Genomic DNA, 22,132 nt, shown 5'->3' on the forward strand with positions numbered 1-22,132 from the left:
TCCGATAGACTCCACCAAAAGTCTGCTAGAACTGATACATGAATTCAGCAAAGTTGCAGGATACAAAATCAATGTACAGAAATCCGTTGCATTCTTATACACTAACAATGAAGCAACAGAAAGACAAATAAAGAAACTGATCCCATTCACAATTGCACCAAAAAGCATAAAATACCTAGGAATAAATCTAACCAAAGATGTAAAGGATCTGTATGCTGAAAACTATAGAAAGCTTATGAAGGTAATTGAAGAAGATTTAAAGAAATGGAAAGACATTCCCTGCTCATGGATTGGAAAAATAAATATTGTCAAAATGTCAATACTACCCAAAGCTATCTACACATTCAATGCAATCCCAATCAAAATTGCACCAGCATTCTTCTCGAAACTAGAACAAGCAATCCTAAAATTCATATGGAACCACAAAAGGCCCCGAATAGCCAAAGGAATTTTGAAGAAGAAGACCAAAGCAGGAGGCATCACAATCCCAGACTTCAGCCTCTACTACAAAGCTGTCATCATCAAGACAGCATGGTATTGGCACAAAAACAGACACACAGACCAATGGAATAGAATAGAAACCCCAGAACTAGACCCACAAACATATGGCCAACTCATCTTTGACAAAGCAGGAAAGAACATCCAATGGAAAAAAGACAGCCTCTTTAACAAATGGTGCTGGGAGAACTGGACAGCAACATGCAGAAGGTTGAAACTAGACCACTTTCTCACACCATTTACAAAAATAAACTCAAAATGGATAAAGGACCTAAATGTGAGACAGGAAACCATCAGAACCTTAGAGGAGAAAGCAGGAAAAGACCTCTCTGACCTCAGCCGTAGCAATCTCTTACTCGACACATCCCCAAAGGCAAGGGAATTAAAAGCAAAAGTGAATTACTGGGACCTTATGAAGATAAAAAGCTTCTGCACAGCAAAGGAAACAACCAACAAAACTAAAAGACAACCAACGGAATGGGAAAAGATATTTGCAAATGACATATCGGACAAAGGGCTAGTATCTAAAATCTATAAAGAGCTCACCAAACTCCACACCCGAAAAACAAATAACCCAGTGAAGAAATGGGCAGAAAACATGAATAGACACTTTTCTAAAGAAGACATCCAGATGGCCAACAGGCACATGAAAAGATGTTCAGCGTCGCTCCTTATCAGGGAAATACAAATCAAAACCACACTCAGGTATCACCTCACGCCAGTCAGAGTGGCCAAAATGAACAAATCAGGAGACTATAGATGCTGGAGAGGATGTGGAGAAACGGGAACCCTCTTGCACTGTTGGTGGGAATGCAAATTGGTGCAGCCGCTCTGGAAAACAGTGTGGAGGTTCCTCAGAAAATTAAAAATAGACCTACCCTATGACCCAGCAATAGCACTGCTAGGAATCTACCCAAGGGATACAGGAGTACTGATGCATAGGGGCACTTGTACCCCAATGTTCATAGCAGCACTCTCAACAATAGCCAAATTATGGAAAGAGCCTAAATGTCCATCAACTGATGAATGGATAAAGAAATTGTGGTTTATATACACAATGGAATACTACGTGGCAATGAGAAAAAATGAAATATGGCCTTTTGTAGCAACGTGGATGGAACTGGAGAGTGTGATGCTAAGTGAAATAAGCCATACAGAGAAAGACAGATACCATATGGTTTCACTCTTATGTGGATCCTGAGAAACTCAACAGGAACCCATGGGGGAGGGGAAGGGAGAAAAAAAAAAGACGTTAGAGTGGGAGAGAGCCAAAGCATAAGAGACTGTTAAAAACTGAGAACAAACTGAGGGTTGATGGGGGGTGGGAGGGAGGGGCGGGTGGGTGATGGGTATTGAGGAGGGCACCTTTTGGGATGAGCACTGGGTGTTGTATGGAAACCAATTTGTCAATAAACTTCATAAAAAAAAAAATAAATAAATAAATAAATAAAAAGTTAAAAAAAAAATAATAAAATAAAAAAAATAAATAAAAAAAAAAAAATAAATAAAATACCATTGACTATATTCCCTATGCTGTATCTTTTATCCCCATGACTTATTCATTCCATAATTATAAAGCTGTACCTCCCACTTCCCTTCACCCATTAATAACTAATCTTCTTTGAGCACTCTATGGTTATTAGTGATAACTAAAACTCAGTCTACTATGGTAGAATCATTGTTCATAATTCTTCACACCTTTCCTGGTATTTTGTATTATACACACACACCCTTTGCCTCCCACTCTGCAGTACCTTCCACTAGAGTGGGTATGGTGTATTATCCCACCCCATGATGGGCTTGGCCACATGACTTGCTTTGACCAAGGGAATGTGGACAGAAGTGACAATGTGCCAGATGCTGACAGAGGTTTCAGGAGGCACTAGATGCTTCCATCCTCCCTCTTGCACACCCTGTCATTTTGATGGGAAAAGATAGGATAAAATAGGCAGAAAGGGAAATGATAGGACCTGAGGTCCCTGGGTGGGGAAAAACACAATTTTTGAACAATGCTGGGAGTGTCTGACCACAACAAAACCCCTCAGGCTTAAGGTTCCTCTTAAGAATGTAACAGACCCTACCTACTCCCCCTCAGGTTTCCCTCGGGAATTTGACAAAAGACCTAAGGCCATAGGCCACCCCTCCTACGAGCCAATCAGGAATGGACAGCCCAGTACCTAGAGCTATCAAGCCAATTAGGGCAGGAACTGTGAAGGAACAAGGGGGAAGGGAAAGGGAGAGCTAACCAAAACTTTATAAAACAAATACCCTGGCCTATTGTCAAAGGCATTCACTTTTGAATGTCCCTTCTCTGTAAAAATAGCTTTCCTACTATTCTTCCTTTCTAATCTTATTCTCTAAATAAACTTTTGCTTGCTACTCATTTTGTGTCCAGCTCTTCATTCTTTTTTAATTTTGTTATATGTTTATTTATTTTTAAGAGAGAGAGACAGACAGACAGAGTGTGAGCAGAGGAGGGGCAGAGACAGAAGGAGACACAGAATCTGAAGTAGGCTCCAGGCTCCGAGCTGTCAACCCAGAGCCCGACACAGGGCTTGAACTCACGAACCGTGAGATCATGACCTGAGCCGAAGTCGGATGCTCAGCCGACTGAGCCACCCAGGCACCCCCAGCTCTTCATTCTTTGAAGCAGCGAGACAACGAATCCTGGGTATTAAGGTAAAAAAAAAAAAAAAATCCTGCAACAATTTGCCAGAAGAGTACTTCCTGGGCAGTGTCAAAGGAGAATGTAGAGACTATCAACACCTGCAGCTCTATCCAGTCATTTCAGAGCCTGGAGCACAGCCCCCCAACCTATAAGCATAATATTTAAATGTTGCTTGTTGTAAGCTACTAAGTTTTCGAGTGACTTATTAACAATGTGACTGAGGCACTGACAAGTATGCCTAATGTGAAGTCATTAAAAATCATATTTTTAAGATTTTCTTTATAATTTGAGATAAAGCTATATTGATATAAAGCTAAATTGAAATTATGGCATAATTATGGAATTATATAACCAAAATGATGACATAATTCTAACTGAAAAAATTCAGGATAGAGAATTACTTTTAAAATGACATGAAAATATATTTTATAGGGGTGCCAGGGTAGCTGGCCAAAGTCAGTTAAGTATCTAACTTTGGCTCAGGTCATGATCTCACTGTTCGTGGGTTTGAGCCCTACATCGGGCTCTATGCGGACAGCTCAGAGCCTGGAGCCTGCTTTGGGTTCTGTCTCTCCCTCTCTCCACCCCTCCCTCACTTGAGCTCTGTCCCAAAACTAAACATTAAAATTTTTTTTACATATATGTATTTTATATACACACTGCCTAGAGGAATGGAATAAAGCATACGACTAGGTTAACAATGACCATTTCCGGTAAAATTATGCTTGATTTTTAATTTATTTTTAATTATTATTTTTAATTATTATCTGCCATAAAAATAGGTACTCAATTAATATTGGCTAAATAAAAGTTGAATTAATAAATTTTCATACATTCCAAATTTTCTAGCATGAACATATTTATTGTTTTAATAATCATAAAAATCAATGTTTTTTTTTAATAGAGATCCATGACTTAGAACATTGGTAATAACCCACTGAGAACAATTCTTAATGAGGCTTCTTCCCAACAGTGGCAAACACTCCTACCAGAGCTCTAATCTAGAGATTGGTTTATTGAGTAGTATTTTATAAAGACAGACTAACAGTCCTACCGAAGTCAAGATTCATTATATCAATTGCATCAAAGCAACTCGGTACTGAAAAGAAATGGGATGGGTCAAATGTTCTCAGTGTAGGAAGGAAACAAAGCATGTGTTGAAGGGATTGCACAAAGAAGAGAAAGAATGTGAAAGAAAGGTGAGGAAGAGGGTAAAAGACTGAAGTGAGAAAGAAAGGGGAAAAAAATTTAGAAGTAATTCGATCCAGCTTCATCCTGAGGAAGCACTACTTCATCATCACACATCAATCTCCCTTTACAGAAAGCCCAAGGGAACCCAACATCAGGCAGACAGGGTCTCTTTTGCAGCAGCCAAGTCAAGAATACTCTACACTCTTCCCTTGAACTTTAGCCACCTGGCTCTACAGTCATTGTTCCCTCTTGCTGAGAGAGAGGCTTTCTCATTTATTCACAGGGAGATGGCTTCCGGGCTACACAAAGTGTTTACAGAGGCCTACAAGGCCATCCTTCCTTCCCTTCTACTAGCTGCCACTTACCTAGATAGCCCCAGGCACCAGCCACCATGCAGCTTCTGGCAGCCCACATTTTAAGGCAGCCTCCAGGCCAAACATTCTGAATAAACAAGGGTCAATTTCATCCCTCTGCAAGGTAACTGCCCATTAAAAGTAGATATTATTGCTGTATCAAGCCCCCAAAAAGGAGACAGAAGGGAAGAAAGGGTTGTGTAGGGTTGAGGTGGAAGAGAGGAGAAAAAGAAGGAGAATGACAGTAAAAAGGTAAAGAGGACAGGGGAGGGGACCAACTGGGGCTCACCTCACCAAGGAGAGTTGCAAGGTCAGCCCCATTGTTTCAAATGGTAGAAATGCCTGCCCTGGATGCATAAGCCCCTTACCCTTTTATAGGAGCCCCTTACCCATGCCTGCCCATCTGTTTGCCCTGAACAACACTTCAATCTTGCCTCTCTACAGCTAACACTGGGTTATGGGAATCACTGCAACAGGGCCAAGAGGCTAGGCCCCAGTCTAAGGGAACTCCTGGATGATTCTTCTTTAGATGCATCCTCACCTCTGCCCATCAGAAAATCCTAACCTGTGTGTGTGTTGAGGAGTGGAGAAGAGGGGTGTTCAGGCACCAATCTTCTCCAAATTTCTCAGATAATAAACTGGAATTCTAACTTCAGTAAAGTAAATCTTTGAGTTATTAGCTCCATTCATTTAGTCTTCCATTCAGTCTTTGACTTTTTTCCTCCACAACAAAGACTGAGCTCCTTTTCTTTCTTCCCTTGGCACTGGGATGCTTGATACATGCTTAATGGTTCTTGGGCTAGTGCAGGAGAATAAGCAAGACAAAATTTAAAGAGGTCCAGTTTTATGGCTGAAGAATGAGAGTGTGTGTGTGTGTGCACATGTGTGTACATGTGTGCTCATGTGCATATGGACATAGGTGTGAGTTAGGGTACGTGGTGGCCCTAGATGAATCAAAATAGGGCAAAGTTTGTCTTCCTAGTACAGAGGACCCATTCTAAGCTTTTCTAGACCAGCCCCATAAAACCTTAGACATCTTCACCTTTACTTAGGAACCAAGAATGTGGGCAAGAGAATGTGGAGGACCCTGACTGCTTTTCTAAACCCTGAATTTATTCCAAATGGGCAGCTTTCATGTCTGCTTATGCCTCAAGTTCACCCACTGAAAGTCTTGAAGCTGAGGGTGCACAGAGCTGGAAGATAAACAAAAAAAAGCCCTCTCCACTTCCCACGGTTCTTTCTCCCTCCCAAAGTACCCAATTCCATCACCTCCAAGACCTCCCATTTTAATGAATGGCAAAGTATAATATAAAATCTAACAGACTAGGTTTTAAAATTCTGACCTCTAGTATTTGTGACTATGGCAAGTTATTTAACCTTTCTGGGTCTTGGTTTACTTATCTTAAAAATCTTAATCATACCACACACTTTATAAGCTTGTTCTGTGTATTGAATATGTATAAAGTTACAGGTGTCATGCTAATATGTTTACATAATCATCTTATTTAAGCCTCACAACAACCCCCAAAAGGCTTGTTTTCTAGATCAGAAAATGGAGGCTTAGAGAGGTTAAAAATACACCTAAGATTACATGGTAATCAGTACAGAACTGGGATTCATATCCAGCTCTGTCTGACTCCAAAACTCCCGCATCTTAACCTAAGCACCAAATTATACCTGCCACATAGTAGATACTCAATAAATGTGAATTCCCTTTTTATACTCCCTGATGTGTAAATTTCAGTGGCTTTGATAACCTTGGAACAACTCTACACTCCTTCCAAAACTGCCTTTCAGTGGCTCCTCCCACCCTTTCTTGGAGAAGATCAGGAATCTGGATATTCACACCACTTCTTTAAGCATCTCTTTTAAAACAGATGTGTTGATAATGTAAGGTTCGGGTAATGAGATTTTCCAGGCCATAAGTTGCTAACTGTGAATTAATTGCCTAGCTTATTTGCAATAAATAAAGGGACTATTACATGTAAAAAAAAAAAATCGTAAGGAGCCACTGAGCTTGTGCAGAAAGGTTCTGAGTTGTTCTACACAAGCATCCTGTTGTCATCTACACAGGATGACCACACCAAAGGGACAAAGCCAGAGCACCTCCTCACATTGCCTGAGGATAGAGAGTCCCAGTCCAGGATTCAAAATACTGAGTTACAAGCCCCACTATGGCTACCTATGGGACTCTAGACAACTTATATAACCGAACTGAACCTCAGTTCTTCCTCTGTGAATTACCAGCACTAGAACAGGTGACTTTTAAGGCTGTGACCAGCTCTAGCATTCAATGAATCTGTATCAGCTGATACGTGGCAAAAACATGGTTTCCTTGTCGAGTGATCTCTGAGAAGTTCCTACGTCCAAAAATAAATTCAGCCTTGCTATGAAATATGTGATGTAACCCACTCAGTCTAGAACTATTTTGAGAAATACAACTAGGCAGTAAATGTGATGCTGCCAACGGTGGGCCTGAGGCATTTTTTTCAGGATCAGAAACTATCAAAAGTATATACCCCTCATTAATATACCAGTGAGTCCCCCGCCACACAAACCCATAGTCCATAAGATGTTACAATGTCTGAGAACTGTTTAGGCTATTGTTTTAATAACACGTGCCTGCTGCCTAAAGGGCTTAGCCTACTTCGCACAGCTCCCTGGTACTGGAAGCTACACTTCCATTTCCTGAGCGCACAGTCCCTCCTCCTTCCTCAAGCCACTTCAGTAACTACTAAATTATGGAGAAACTCAAAACCCAACAGGTGACGAGTGGCTGAAGAAAGCAGTGATGTTTATCCTGCGAATGACTGACAACATTTCAGTGGAAAATGACAGTCCTCTTTAAGTAACTGAAGGTCTATTATAGAAGAGGGTTTAGGTTTGATCAGTTCTATATATCCCAGGTGTCCATGGCATAGTGAGTACTGAGTAAATGTCAAATGAGTGGATAAATCCTGTAGAGTTCCCAAATCCTGAACCAAGATCAAAAGAAAGATATTAGAAGAACTGAAACCTCTGTGCATGGCAAAAAGGAGACTTTTCAAATATTTAGTGCTATCCAAACATGAAATGGGAGAGGAACTCCCTTATCACTTGGAGCCATAGAGTATTATTGATAACAAAAGAGTGGGTTCAGGGGTGGAGGGCCCAGAAGAACTGGATAACCTTGGGCAGTTACTTAACCTATCCTTGACCCTATCATTCCTCAGATGTAAACTGAGCATAAAAATAGCACCTATCTTATACAGTTATTACAACTATTAAATAAGCTACCCATTGCTAAGCATTTAGCACAGCATATGGAAACAGAGCAAATGTTCCCATAGAGTCCACAGAACACTTTAGGGATTTTATCAAGGATGTTTGTGCAACAGATATTGGGTTAGACTCAAAAACCTCAGAGGTCCCTTCCAACTCTAAATATGACCCTATAAATTCTGACAAAAGTCACCCCCCACCATCCCCTATAAAGGTGTTTTTATCACCTGAACAGCACTTTTATTCATCAACCCTTTTTCTTTCCACTTCTGTGCTCAACATAGACTTGACTCTGTAGTCTTCCACAGGAGGCCCCACATTGCAGCAGCTAGAGAAGTTGGGTTGTTTGTGAAAGAAGTTTCCTTACAGACTGAAAAATAGGGCATGGGGACCAGAGACACCCAGCTGGAGATGAGCAACTGCCTGTCACCACGCATGGTGACATTAAGAGCCAGGCACTATCTTCAGACCCAGAAAGGAAGACTTCAAGGGTGGGAAAAATTCAACTAAGCAAACATCAGAGCAGTTACCTTCCATTTACAATGTCACTGATGGAGATACAGAATGTGCTGCCTTTGGCTGGTGTTAGTATGTGGCTGTGGGCAATTGTAGGAAAACAATATTCAAATACCAGTGGGCCACAGCAGGGAACTCCAGACAAGAGTCCTGCAGAGAAGATTGAAATCTGAAAGGCACCGGGCTTTCTTTCCCTGGGGAAACAAAGAAGGCGAGCATGCTAATCCCACGGATTTCATAAGGTTTCTGATTTACTGGCCTCTCAGAAGGCTCTGCTGGGGTTTGTCATTTTGATGAGAATGGCTTGCTGTAAAGGTTAAACATGCTAAGAAGCATGAAATGATCTTCTCTAAGAAAGATTGGATCTCTTTGCCAGGGAAATGGCAGTCTAATAGTCCTCAGAAGGGGGCCTTCCAAGAGCTGTTTGTACCCAGGGATTCCAGCCCTAAGTCCCAGATGCACTCGTCACTACAACATCCTCTCTGTTGAGCTGCCTTTATTTGTTGCTCATGGGGCAAGAGGAGATAGGTGTTGAAAGAAAGAAAGGAGCAGGGGCGCTGGGCAGCTCAGTTGGTTAAGCGTCTGACTCTTGAATTTGGCTCAGGTCATGATCTTGTGGTCATGGGACAGAGCCCACCACACTAATAGTGCAAAGTCTTCTTGGGATTCTCTCTGTCTCTCTCTCTGCCCCTCCCTGCTTGCTCACTCACTCTCTTTCCCAAAATAAAATAACATTTAGAAAGAAAGAAAGAGAGGGAGGGAGGAGAAACGTATACATGTCTTTATCTTCATATTTCTTCTCTGTAAATCAACTGCCAACATTTCAAATAAAATTTACCAATAAGACTAAATTACTGGAAATGGACTAAATGCTTTTCCTATAATGTCATAATTCTACTGCTTAGTAGGCCACAGGGACATAAACATATATCTTCACAAAATACGCACAGATACTGCCAGTGCCTATTTCTTTAAAAAAATTCAACCAAAAGGGAACTGAAATGAGGGGTTAAGAACATTACATTCCATCCTTTGGGCAATTCATTTCCTACCTGGAGGCCTCAGTTTCCTCACCTAAAACTGGGGAGGGGGGGGCAGGGGGGGGATTGTTATGCCAGATAACATCTGAGCCTCTGGCAAGATAAATAGATCTATGACTCTTTAATACTCTCTCTGGTTTTCTTTGGGTCAATCCAGTTTCAAGTTTTGAGTTCGTGCCTTTTATTCATGATTGCTACAGGTGTGTTGTCTCTTCACGTTAATAACCCCAAATTGGGTTATAACAGAACCCATGAAAATATAGACACATCTGGGAAACTGGAGGGAAACTATATACATGTGACCTATGCACAGACACATCCACAATCCTCGGTATTAAATATCATTGCTGTAAAGTCCTAATGAGAGACTAGAATAAAGAAAAATTAAAAATCTGATTTCCCTATCTCTAAGGAAAGAATCTTTTGGCTTAATATCAAACATGCCCACTTTTATAAGAGTAAAAGAAACTACAATTCATTTTTTTTCATCAAATCTATGCCAGAGTATGAGATAATCACAGTTGTCAACAACAGATCATTTTAACCTAGTTCTTCAAAATCTAGGATTATACTGGAGTCCGGTCTTGATTCCAAGTACAAACCCTTTAAAGAATGGAGAAGAGCAGGCTTTGGTATGTTTTCCTTCTGGCACAACCCTCCTTCCGACTTTTAACTTCTAGCCTGTATTGTTATGCTTAAACACAAAAATCCCATCTAGATTATTTCTACAACAGAAGGAAAAAACAGGATAAGAACACCAGCCATATAATTTTTTTTTCCATTCTTAAATTGCTGAACCCCAAATTCAGAAAGGGGTATGTTGGCTTATCTATGTACGTACATCATACACTTTGGCTTTATAACAGAGGTTCCCAACAAGCCAACTAAGCAGCCACTGTGGATATTCTCAGTGGTAAATCTAAAAACTGAGGCACAGAGAGCTAGGCACATATATTCAGAGTGGGACCAGCGTATGTAGGGGACTACTAGCTACCTCCTCCCCTCTCCTCCCAAGCATCTCTAGCTGATTTGAGATGGCTGAGTAGAACAGGAAAGAAAGAATAACTTTTGTGGCCAAACTCTTGTTCTAATCAAGTCTTGAACACTCTTTAGCTACTGTACAATTAAGTCCTATTGATACTTCCCCTTAAATGTCTATTGGATGTGCCCCCCAAACGCAACCTCCATTCCCTCTACCTCACTTAGGGCTCTTATTTCTCATTCCCGAATTAATGCAAATGCAAACAGAACTAATGCACACTAGTCTGTTGGCTCCTGTCTCCCACATCCCATCCTGTTCTCACATTGCTAAAAATAGCATGCCTCCTGTAAGAGAAGGTCCAAACCTGTCGGGAGAGTGAACAAAGTGCTTCACAACTGGCCATGCCACCCCTCCAGCCACACCTTGTAAAATATCCCCTGAAATTCCTCTCCTACTTCCCAAGCTTTAGATTCCATACACCAGGAAAACTTCCTATTTACCAAAGTCACCTTCACATATCTGCTTCCTCTGCCTGGAATACTTTCACCTGCCTGGTCTACCTGGGAGAGACCCACTACTTTACCAAGCCTCAGCTCTAGTGTCACCTAATTTTTGATGCTGCCCATGATACTTCCCCCTGGAATTTATGTCCCACCTTCCTCAGATATCAGAATTTATTAGAATGTTTATGAGGAGAGACATGATCAATGCTTTTGTATCCTGAGGGCTCAACACGGCTTCTGGCACATAGTGCTAAATAGGTGCTTTGGAATGTATGAATCGAGCCCTTAATTTCTTCAACCAGAAAATGAGGATAATAATATGCAGCCTGCAGAGTGGATGTGAGGGTTAAATGGCCCAGTGTATATTAAGAACTTAACACAGAGCAGGCGCATAATTTCTCTCAATAAACAGTAGATCTCCTAACTTTCCTTTCCTCTTAATCTGACTGGAGCAAGGAAGAATTCATCTATCTATGAAAAGACACACAAAGCCAGAGATGTTGGAAAAAGCTATGATAATCCCTCTGTGTGCATTTTAAAGCACTTGTTTCTCCTAATTCAGCAGCATCTCAATTTATTGCACCCATCAGGCAGATGTCTGCTAGCAGTTAAGAAGCTTTTAGCAAAGGCAGTGATAAAGGTATACAGCAGCAATATAAATGGCCACCATGTCCGTGCATTGGACAGAACCACAGCCCACAGCAGGTATGAAACGGTTCTAAGCAGCTGTCATGTGCTGCCCCAAAGTTCTGACCCTCATACTTTCAGGCTGAACACAGGCTTAGCTATAAATTTTCCAAGGATGTACAAAATCCCCAACCAGTTCTGAGACCTTTGAGCTTCAAGACTCCAGAATAGCCAGAAGTCCCTTCCCTTACTCTCTTTCAAGTTACAGGGGCAGCTTTGATCAGGAGAATCTCAGACCCTAACCTGGTAGAATAACACTTAGGAAGGGTTCATGGACTATGGTACAATTTCTTGGGATCATACAATCTTGAGCCTGTGGGAAGGAAAACTTAGCAAACAGGAAGAGGAAAACAAAGAGGCTAAGTCTGAGCACTGCTACAGTGGTCACCAGAGATACAACTGTATAATCTAAGCACCAACAGATAAGAAAAAGTGAGAACATGTCAGTTGATGTTAATGAATTGTATACTTCTTTTATTTTTTTAATATGAAATTTATTGTCCAATTGGTTTCCATACAACACCCAGTGCTCATCCCAACAGGTGCCCTCCTCAATGCCTATCACCCACTTTCCCCTCCCTCCCACCCCCCATCAACCTTTAGTTTATACTCAGTTTTTAAGAATCTCTTATAGTTTTGCCTCCCTCCCTCTCCAGCTTTTTCCCCTTCCCCTCCCCCATGGTCTTCTGTTAAGTTTCTCAGGATCCACATAAGGGTGAAAACATACGGTATCTGTCTTTCTCTGCATGACTTATTTCACTTAGCATAACATTCTCCAGTTCCATCCACGTTGCTACAAAAGGCCATATTTCATTCTTTCTCATTGCCAAGTAGTATTCCATTGTGTATATAAACCACATCTTCTTTATCCATTCGTCAGTTGATGGGCATTTAGGCTCTTTCCATAATTTGGCTACTGTTGAAAGTCCTGCTATAAACATTGGGGTACAAGCGCCCCTATGCATCAGCACTCCTGTATCCCTTGGGTAAATTCCTAGCAGTGCTATTGCTGGGTCAGAGGGTAGATCTACTTTTAATTTTTTGAGGAACCTCCACACTGTTTTCCAGAGTAGCTGCACCAGTTTGCAATCCCACCAACAGTGCAAGAGGGTTCCCGTTTCCCCACATCCTCTCCAGCATCTATAGTCTCCTGATTTGTTCATTTTGGCCACTCTGACTGGCGTGAAGTGATATCTCAGTGTGGTTTTGATTTGTATTTCCCTGATGAGGAGTGACGTTGAGCATCTTTTCATGTGCCTGCTGGCCATCTGGATGTCTTCTTTAGAGAAGTGTCTATTCATGTCTTCTGCCCATTTCTTCACTGGATTATTTCTTTTGAGAGAGAAAGTGTATGCACACGTGTACACAAGCAGAGGAGGGGCAGAGAGAGAGAGAGAGAGAGAGAGAGAGAGAGAGAGAATATCCCAAGATGGCTCTGTGCTGTCAGCACAGAGCCCAACGTGTAGCTCGAACTCATGAACCACAAGATCCTGACCTGAGATCAAGAGTCAGACACTTAACCAACTGAGCCACCCAGGCACCTCATGAATTGCATATTTCTTGAGAAGCCACTTTCTCTGATAAATATCATTACCCATCAAAAGGGGTAAAAACTGGATCAAAAAGGTGACAACCTTTAAATGTTCTTAAGAAATCCAAGGTTCTATTCATGAATCCATCAATTAAAACCTATGTATCACGGGCCTGAAGTATTCCCGGTACACCAAGGTATTACTTTTCATAGATTAAAGAATCCAAGAACTTCACTGCAGTGCTGATGTAACTAAACCCAGCCTCCTAACTTAGACAGTTATGCAGCCTGTAACAAAACAAGGACTTGCATTCCTATTCTGCCCTTCACTCACCTTTACCCCTCTACTCAGGATAAGGAAAGATACTGCCAAGTCGATGACATTTGAGAATCACAGAGTTTTAGAATTGGAAGGGCCCTGAGAGATCATGAAACACAACTGTCTCATTTTATTTTTGCAGAACGGAGAGGCCAGAGTATCCAAGTAAGAACCTCAAGGTCACACGTCTAAATAAAGGGCCTGGGTATCCCTGGGGATTGGGAGCAGATCCTCAATGGCACTGGAACCTATAAAAGCAACCAACATTATTATGTTTGACCTTAGAAGTCAGGGCTTCTATTATTCCTACACCAGTGTTAGTCTGAGTAGACCCCAGTGGATCCAGAACCAGTTATGAAGTGATATATTGTGCTAAACATATTTTGATTTCTAATTGCCATCTTTGCTTCCCTACGATTATTCTCTGAATTACTGCCATTGGTAGATTGCATTACAATTTGCAGACTACTTCTCCAGCCCCTCCACTAGACTATGAGTTCATGAAGAACAGAAACCATGTCTCCTTCAAAACTTCATCCTCACAACTTAGCTCACCAAGCCTGGTACAGAGAAGAGACAGATGCCTACTTGTGGAACCGCTATGTTAATGTTGAAGTTCTTTCCAAAGAAGTATCATAGCTTCATTTCCTACAATTTGGGGAACCAAGAGCCACTGAAACTAAACATACTTAATACAGGAAAATATTGAATATATAAATATTTTAATAATCTAATACTCGGAAAAAGGCAGAAAATGATTTTGAGCTTTTCATAACCATCTGACATGCTATCTAGTTGTACAAAAAAGAGATTAGTGTAGACTGACCTAAGATGATGGTGGTGGAGAGGGAGAGAGGTGAACAGATGAGGACGGGTTTAAATAAGAGGTCTACCTGAAATTGCTGTGAAAGATTTAAAAAAGTGGGAGAAAAATCAAGGAAAATGCCAAAGACAATGGTAATGCCAAAGACAATGGTGATGCCATTTACTGAGACAGAAGGTGGTGGGGGAAGAGTCTTAACACTGGGAGGAGGGACTCAAAATTTATTTTTCCATGTTATGATTAAGATACCTATCAGAAATATAAATGGATATCTCAAGCAAGCAACCAGATACAGAAATCTGGGATTCCAGAGACTGCCAAGCTAGAGATCTGCCAAGCTAGTTGATTTGGGAGTCAACATGTAGATGACCTTTGACACCATGGCAATGGATGAGGACACCAAAGGGAGTATGCAGACTAACAGGAGGCCCAGGAATGAAGACTGAAGTCTTCCAACATTTCCTAACCACAACAGTATGTGTACAGCACAGTGCTAGAGACTGGGGGAGGTGGGCAACAAAAATATGTAATGCATCATTTTCCCTCCCTCACTGACCTTACAATCTGACCTCTCTCAGATATACAGGAAGGAAAGGTTGCTCAATGCAATAGAAAGTACAAGAGATTAAAAGTCACGAATCAGGGGCGCCTGGGTGGCGCAGTCGGTTAAGCGTCCGACTTCAGCCAGGTCACGATCTCGCGATCCGGGAGTTCGAGCCCCGCGTCGGGCTCTGGGCTGATGGCTCAGAGCCTGGAGCCTGTTTCCGATTCTGTGTCTCCCTCTCTCTCTGCCCCTCCCCCGTTCATGCTCTGTCTCTCTCTGTCCCAAAAATAAATAAACGTTGAAAAAAAAAATTTAAAAAAAAAAAAAAAAGTCACGAATCATGAATTTCAACCATTCTACAGCTACTCCAAGTTAAAGTGATGTTAACCTCTCAGAGTTTCCAATTCCTCACCTACTGAAATAAAGATTAGGAACAGAAACATCAACAGCACCTGCCAACTCTATTTCTGAGGTCAAAATTTCCATGTGGCATCCAAATGACACATTCCAGTGTCATCTAAGGGTGGGAACTCACCCTTCCCAGGCAGAACACACTGCTGCTACTCCAGAGGCACACAGCAGCATTCAGAGAGCTGGCTGAAAGGGAAGTCCCTAGGCTGCAAGGGAGAGCAGCTGCTGTCTGCACTCTTTTCCTGTTGGAACAAGAGTCACTTAAGAAAACTCAAAATATCTGTATTCTTGGTTTTCAGCTGGTGTTTATATAAGATGAATGGAATCCCAGGAACCAGTGAGAAGAGCAGATTTACCCTCTCATCACATTCTCTTCGTTGTGCAAATTATTATTTTCAAAGGCACCCGATTTCCATGATTCCGGATAATATTTCTTTTTGTCAGACAGAAGCAGCTCCACATGGCTGGATATCTGTCACAGGATATGGCCTGATGGGTCAGAATATGCTGAGCTTAGCCCAGAAAGAGCACTAGCAAAATGGTGCAGTAATATCTTATTTACACACACACACACACACACCCCTGTGATCCTTCATATCTATTCTAGGGGACCACCCACCTAAACAGAGCTGATTGAAATAAGGAAAGATAGATAAACCAAACTGGGCCAGTTTCCCTTTCTGGAAAATGTAAATGCTGGATAGAAAAATCCAGTATCTGGAGGCCAGGAGACATGAGTCACTTGAATCACAGTGCCTTAGGGTCCCTAGAGCTGTTCTGCTTCCTTTTTAAAAATGTAGTTAGTGAGATCTTCATTTGATCAATACCTCTCTAGGTAATCATGCAGTAAATCCTCTTCCTTGACTGTTAGCCATAGTAGATTCTGTAGCTTGCAACCAAGAGAACCTTACCAAGAAAGTATTAGTCTCTCCATTTTACAGATAAAGAAACTGAGACTTAGAAGAATTAAGAGAGACGTTTTTTGTACATCACCTAGCTAGTAAGTGACAGAATCAGCCCAGAAACCAGGTCTGTGTGACTCCAAAATTCATGCCATTAACCACTAGACCACCCTGACTCTAAGTGCTGTTCTGTAGGTTACTTTTCTTGTCATGGGAATGGACTCATGCTGAATCCTACTTTCTCGCTTGCTAAATAAATGATGGCATACTTTCAGAAAAAGTCATTCAGGGAGGAAGACAGAATCTGCAGTGGCGTCATAAATTGAAGCTTGATGGTCCACAAAAAAAATCAAATCCATAATCTTGGCTATGTACGCTTGGCTCCCACAGACTGAACTAAACAGTCTGGCCACACTGACAAGGAGAAGATGGCTTGGTTGTCTCACATCAGCTGATCATATCTTCCTAAGATAGACAAGCTGGAACGTTTCCTCTGTACAACAGGGCTTCACAGGAGGGCAGGTGGTCCTACAGTAGATTAGAGCATCTCAACCAAACTGACTGGCAAGAAGCAACCAAAACAGGGCTTTGCTTTCTAGGTCAGAGAGACAGGCGTCTCCCACATCACTATGAAAAACAAACCCAAATAGATACAGCTGAACAACTGGGAAGGGAAGATAGATCTACATCTTCGCAGAATAGTATCAGATCATCCTGACAAAATCTAAATACGACATCAAGCCAGTTGTTAAATGTCAAGATTTAGAGTTGCTATCTTCACAGGCAGTAGAAGCATTCTTATGAGGGTACAAGCAAGTCATCCATTTTTACTGTAAGAGAAAGATACTCCTCAAAATTAACCTTAATCTCATATATTTATATATTTCCTAGGTTCCCTGCCTTATTCCCTTATCTTTGGAGGACAGCTTTGATCTGGGAGTTGCCCTATAGACTGATCTGTTTGCTCACTTTGCTTGAGTTCTTGGGCTATTTGGATCTAGTGTCTGACCCAGGCCATCCCCAACTCTGTTCTTTTTCTACCAATTCTAGTATTCCACCTATGCTTTCTTCATTCTATATTAACAAATGCCTCTCTAACCCTACCGTTCCTATTGTGGGACCAGTGATACCAAAGGACTGACCCCACAGCAAAATCCAAGTACAGGACACTCCAATTTGGGCCAGATAGGACACACTGCCTTAGAAATTGCCTCAGTCTCATCACATTTCCTACAAATGACCGATTCTAATCTTCCGGTTAATGTTCAAAGAAAAATATTAGAGAGAAAATAGTAAACTGAGTGATGGGGTCATGGTGGGTGAGGCAGCATTCCTGGATCCAAAGGGGATCATGCTCCTTACATAAAAAATGTTGACAAGTTTTTGGTGTTTTTTTTTTTTTTTCCTTCACCACTCTTCAGAAATGCCTACAGGGTCATAGGCAGAGAAAGACCATAGTTTTGCTAGAAATAGGAGACAAAAAGATCCAAGAAATCTTGAATCCTCTTTTCCCAATCATCACTCCCCTACATAGACATGGCCTCTCCCATCCGTTTGCCCTACTGTTCCCCTATAGACATATGGCATAACATCTACCATGTTAGGACATTTACTGCATTCCCCTTTGTTTCCCTGGAAGGACTATACACCCCTTCATCAACATCAGGGGCTATGTCAATGTCTTTGCATTTCCAGCATCTAATACACTGCCTGGAATATGCTAGGGTTTCAATAAATGTCTACATCATGTATAAAAATGAATAAAAGATACTCAAAGTATCTCCACTGAGAAATCAGTTTCAATAAAGAAAAACAATGTCATTGGAAAACTCTATTTTCTCTGCTAGCAAGTAGAGTCCTACCATTGTTACACTCCACTGATTCACTCTGAACACGGTGTCAGAAACAATACAGGGCCAAAAAACAATTAGCAGGGGAACAAAACAATCGGTTGAACCGTCTGGGATTTGAGCGATGTATAGATCAAATGTCTTAAATTTGCTATGCTCCTTCTCATTTGGCTAGAATGGATGACTTGGCTGCACTGTACCGGGAATAATTGTCCCTCATATATCCCCAATCAGCTGCCTCTTAATGACTAGTCCAAAGTGACAACATAAAAGGTGCAGTGACTTTCACCGTACTTGGCAAAACTTGGACCAACTCCCATTTATATACCCTTGGAATAGGTGAGCTCAGAGACACCTTGCACCGCTGGCTACAGGAAATCCTCCTGTCTTCAGCAGTCACAAGGTCCTTGAATTGGGAAGAGACCTGAGGGGAGAAGTGGATGTCTGAAGCGATCTTTGGTTCTTATACTACTTTCCATGGTGGTGGAAGATCTGTAACAATGTGGCTTGCACCAAAACTGTCTTACTCATCTCAGATGTCAAATGACCTTTCTATTGACCTAAACCAATACCAGGGTAGTCCAGCTTCCAAACAGATTTGGCAAAAAGTCTAGGAATTTGACAGACTGACCCGCCCCATACAGCTGCTTCCTCATCTTAGCTCAAATTCTGCTTGTTGTAGCTTTGAAAATTCAGTGACTGAATTTACATCCCCTAAGCTCCAAATAAGCTCTCTCTTCCTCCTTCACCCCAGTGCTCTGTGTCCTATTTTTGATCCAGCTGTAAAAAAGATCTGCAGTTCCTTTGAAATACCCCTCATCTAATAATATAATTAACCTCACAAAAACCACGCCTTGAAAACATCTTTGCCTCATCATCCAGCCCCTGTTCCTGGATTGTTCCAGGATTCATCCTCATCATCAGACTTGTGATACTGGGTAATTCTGGCCACCAGTAGTCTTGAGGATTGAGACCCTGCATGTCCCTCCTCAAGAAAGTCTTCTCTTCTCTGAATCTCCATATCCTCCCAGTCTGGTCCACAAATAGAATCCATGATGCTGGCCTGTATTATTTTATTACTCTTCTTGTATAGATGTCTCAACTCCTCAGATAAATAAATGATAAACTTCTTGAGAGCAGGAACTATGTCTGTTACAAATGCAGTATCCTCAAAGCCCTTGGATGCTTAAAGCTATGCCCTCAGCAAACACTTGATAACTACAGAAACTATCCTTTCATATAAAATAGAGTTTGACAACCTATGGACAGCCAGCTTGAGTCCATAAGCTTGGCATATAAAAGAATAAAACAAGCTGGAATTGGACACTGCTTAAAGACCAGAATCTCCGTGTCTTGATTCCGTTTCTTTTTACCTTCATCTCTACCCTTCACCCAAGCTGCAAAGTCAGTGTAGATGTAAGATGCTAAAGTGGTGAATGCAAAGGATTGCTCCCAGCACCCTGGCCTGTTTGCTTCCTTCCTCTTCACCTTCACCTACCTCTTATGCCCTTCCTCCCACGTCATGCCACACTCTAGTCCTTTCTGGACTTCGTTCAGTTCCTCAACTGTGCCATGGTTTCTTATCTCTGTCCCTTGGCACATTCTGTCTTTCTTGTCTAAGACACATGCCTTCCTCCAACCTCTTTGCAAAGCTAACTCCTAGTCATATTTCAAGTCTCAGATTGCATATTTCTTCCTGGCATCAGCTTTCTATGAATCCCTACAGGATGGTGGCTCCCCCTGCAGAGGCCTCCCAAACTTCTATTTTCCCTTTAGTGATGTTTAGAACAATAATGATGATGGTTACAATCACCAATACTTACTAAGTCACTGTCTGGGAAACTACTCGCTCACTTAATCATCACCATATATTGTGAGGTAGGTGCCTGATTATCCCTATTTTACAGATGAGGAAATCAAGTCTGAAGGATACCAGTTATCTTGATAAAGTTCAAAACACCCCATAAGGGTCAGATTTCTCACCCAGTCTGGCTCCAGAGTTCATGTTCTTAACCAATACATCCTGCTGCCTCTTACATGTTTGTAATTATTTCTTTAATGACTAAATACTCCCGGAGGCAGCAACTCCATGAGAAAAGGCCTGGATCTACCTTCTTCTACAGTGTATTTTTAAAGCCTAGTCCAAGAACTAGCATGTAGAAAGCTCCAAAAAGCTAGATTGCTAGTGTATCCAGAAACCGAAAAGAGAAGTATGTGCCCACTCTACATAGAAGATGTCTCATATTTAATTGAAAAAGGACCATGATCTTGGTAATACTTATTCTGAAGTTTCCCTTTCTGGGATCCAATCCTAGTCAAACAAATTCAATCATCCAGAATCAGAAAGGGTATAATCTGGGAAGCAGCGAACAAAAGGAAATGCTTCTCTAAAACAAAGAAAGCATGGGTAGTTCCATCGAGGGACACAACTGCCATCCACCACCCCCACCCGGACCCTGCATGCCACCCACGAGGGCCAACTCACCCCTTTCACAGGTCCTTCCCCAGTAGCCTGTGCCGGTGCAGTCGCAGATGAAGCGGTTCCAGCCGTCCTTGCACACAGCATTGTTCTTGCAGGGGTAGCTGTCACACTGCTTAGCGCTCATCCGTGAACAGGAGGACTTGACGCCCGCAGCGTTCTGCATCTCCGCCAGCTGCCGGATGTTCTTGCTGCGCCCGTCGATGAACAGGTCACGGATGCAGCCCACATAGCCGTAGTTGAGCATGGCAGTCCAGAGCTCGGTGGGGAGGATGAGGCCAGCACGGTTCTCTGGCAGCCCGCCCAGGTACATGTCCCCCTCCAGGTCCAGGATCTCACTCTCCCCGCTGGCAGTGAATGGCGTGCGCCTGCTGTTCACTGATATGGTACCTGGGATGGGAGGACAGAAACAGAGTGAGCTAACAGCCCTCTTGGCAACTCAGGTCAGGCTGCCAGTCAATGAGCCAAATGACAGAAGACCAGTAGGTGAGTTCAGAGACCAGTGTTGCCTGGTCAGGTGGGAACAATACAAGCAAGGGAGTCAAATGCTTCAAGACAGTAGATAGGATAACGTAGGCCATTTGGTTCCAGTCTTCGCCACTAAGACAATCTCACTGACAGGAGGATTCAGGACCATCTCAGTCAACTAACACCTAACGTGGTATCTTTTCTCTACAGAGTCTTGGCTGAAAGGTCACATACCATACAGGTTGAGAGCAGCACGGCGGATGCCTCAGTTTAAACCCCAGCTCTACCATGGACTAGCTGTGTAACCCTGAAGAAGTGATTTCACCTCCGGAGGCCTTAACATCCTCATCTGTAAAATGGGAAAATAATTGTCCCCACCTCACAGACTGGTGTGACAATTGAATGAGTTGATATATATAAAGTGCCCCTGTGTGTCTGGGACCGAGTAAGGACTCTGGAAGTACTTGAGTCTTTATCACTCGCTTGCCATCTGCAAAGGATGGAACCCTCCACGCACTGATACCCTCCACACCAGCATTAGCTACCAGCCCTGCCAGTGAATATCTGGCGCATTGCCTTTGAGAACTTTTACCTGGGACATGTTTGTTTATTCATTTAACAAATATGTATTGCCCACCTGTGTGTTTCTGGCATTCTGGTAGGCACAAAGATGAACTTGACAGGTATATCTCTGTCCTTCTAGTGCATATAGTCCAGAGCAGAGGACAGAAGGTAAATATATCACTCAACAAACAAGAGAAATTAGGTAATGGTAGGTACTAGGAGGAGAGCAAAGTGGGCACTGGGGTAGCAGCCTATGGGGTCTAATTTAAAACGTATTGTGAGCGGGGTGCCTGGGTGGCTCAGTCAGGTGAACGTCCGACTTTGGCTCAGGTCATGATCTCGCAGTCTGTGAGTTCGAGCCCCGCATTGGGCTCTGTGCTGACAGCTCAAAGCCTGGAGCCTGTTTCGGATTCTGTGTCTCCCTCTCTCTGACCCTCCCCCGCTCATGCTCTGCCTCTGTCAAAAATAAACAAACATTAAAAAAACTTTTTTAGATTAAAAAAAAATAAAACGTATTGTCAGCGAAGGCCTCTCTGGCAGGT

At 42.2% G+C, this 22,132-nt stretch overlaps 1 protein-coding gene across 4 annotated transcripts in view; it reads right to left on the bottom strand.

The window, feature by feature from the left end:
* The window catches only part of NRXN3 (neurexin 3), a 1,502,570-nt gene that overhangs the window by 1,026,859 nt on the left and 453,579 nt on the right, over positions 1-22,132 (bottom strand). For all 4 annotated transcript variants that reach the window (XM_047079783.1, XM_047079782.1, XM_047079785.1 and 1 more), the window contains one exon: positions 20,565-20,948. In XM_047079783.1, the coding sequence (XP_046935739.1) occupies positions 20,565-20,948 (384 nt within the window). The remainder of the gene's footprint in view (positions 1-20,564; positions 20,949-22,132) is intronic.

This window comes from Lynx rufus, unplaced genomic scaffold (genome assembly GCF_022079265.1).
Source record: "Lynx rufus isolate CCGP_SWC_20201006 ecotype Redwood Valley unplaced genomic scaffold, mLynRuf1.p SCAF_17, whole genome shotgun sequence".
Classification (NCBI taxonomy): domain Eukaryota; kingdom Metazoa; phylum Chordata; class Mammalia; order Carnivora; family Felidae; genus Lynx; species Lynx rufus.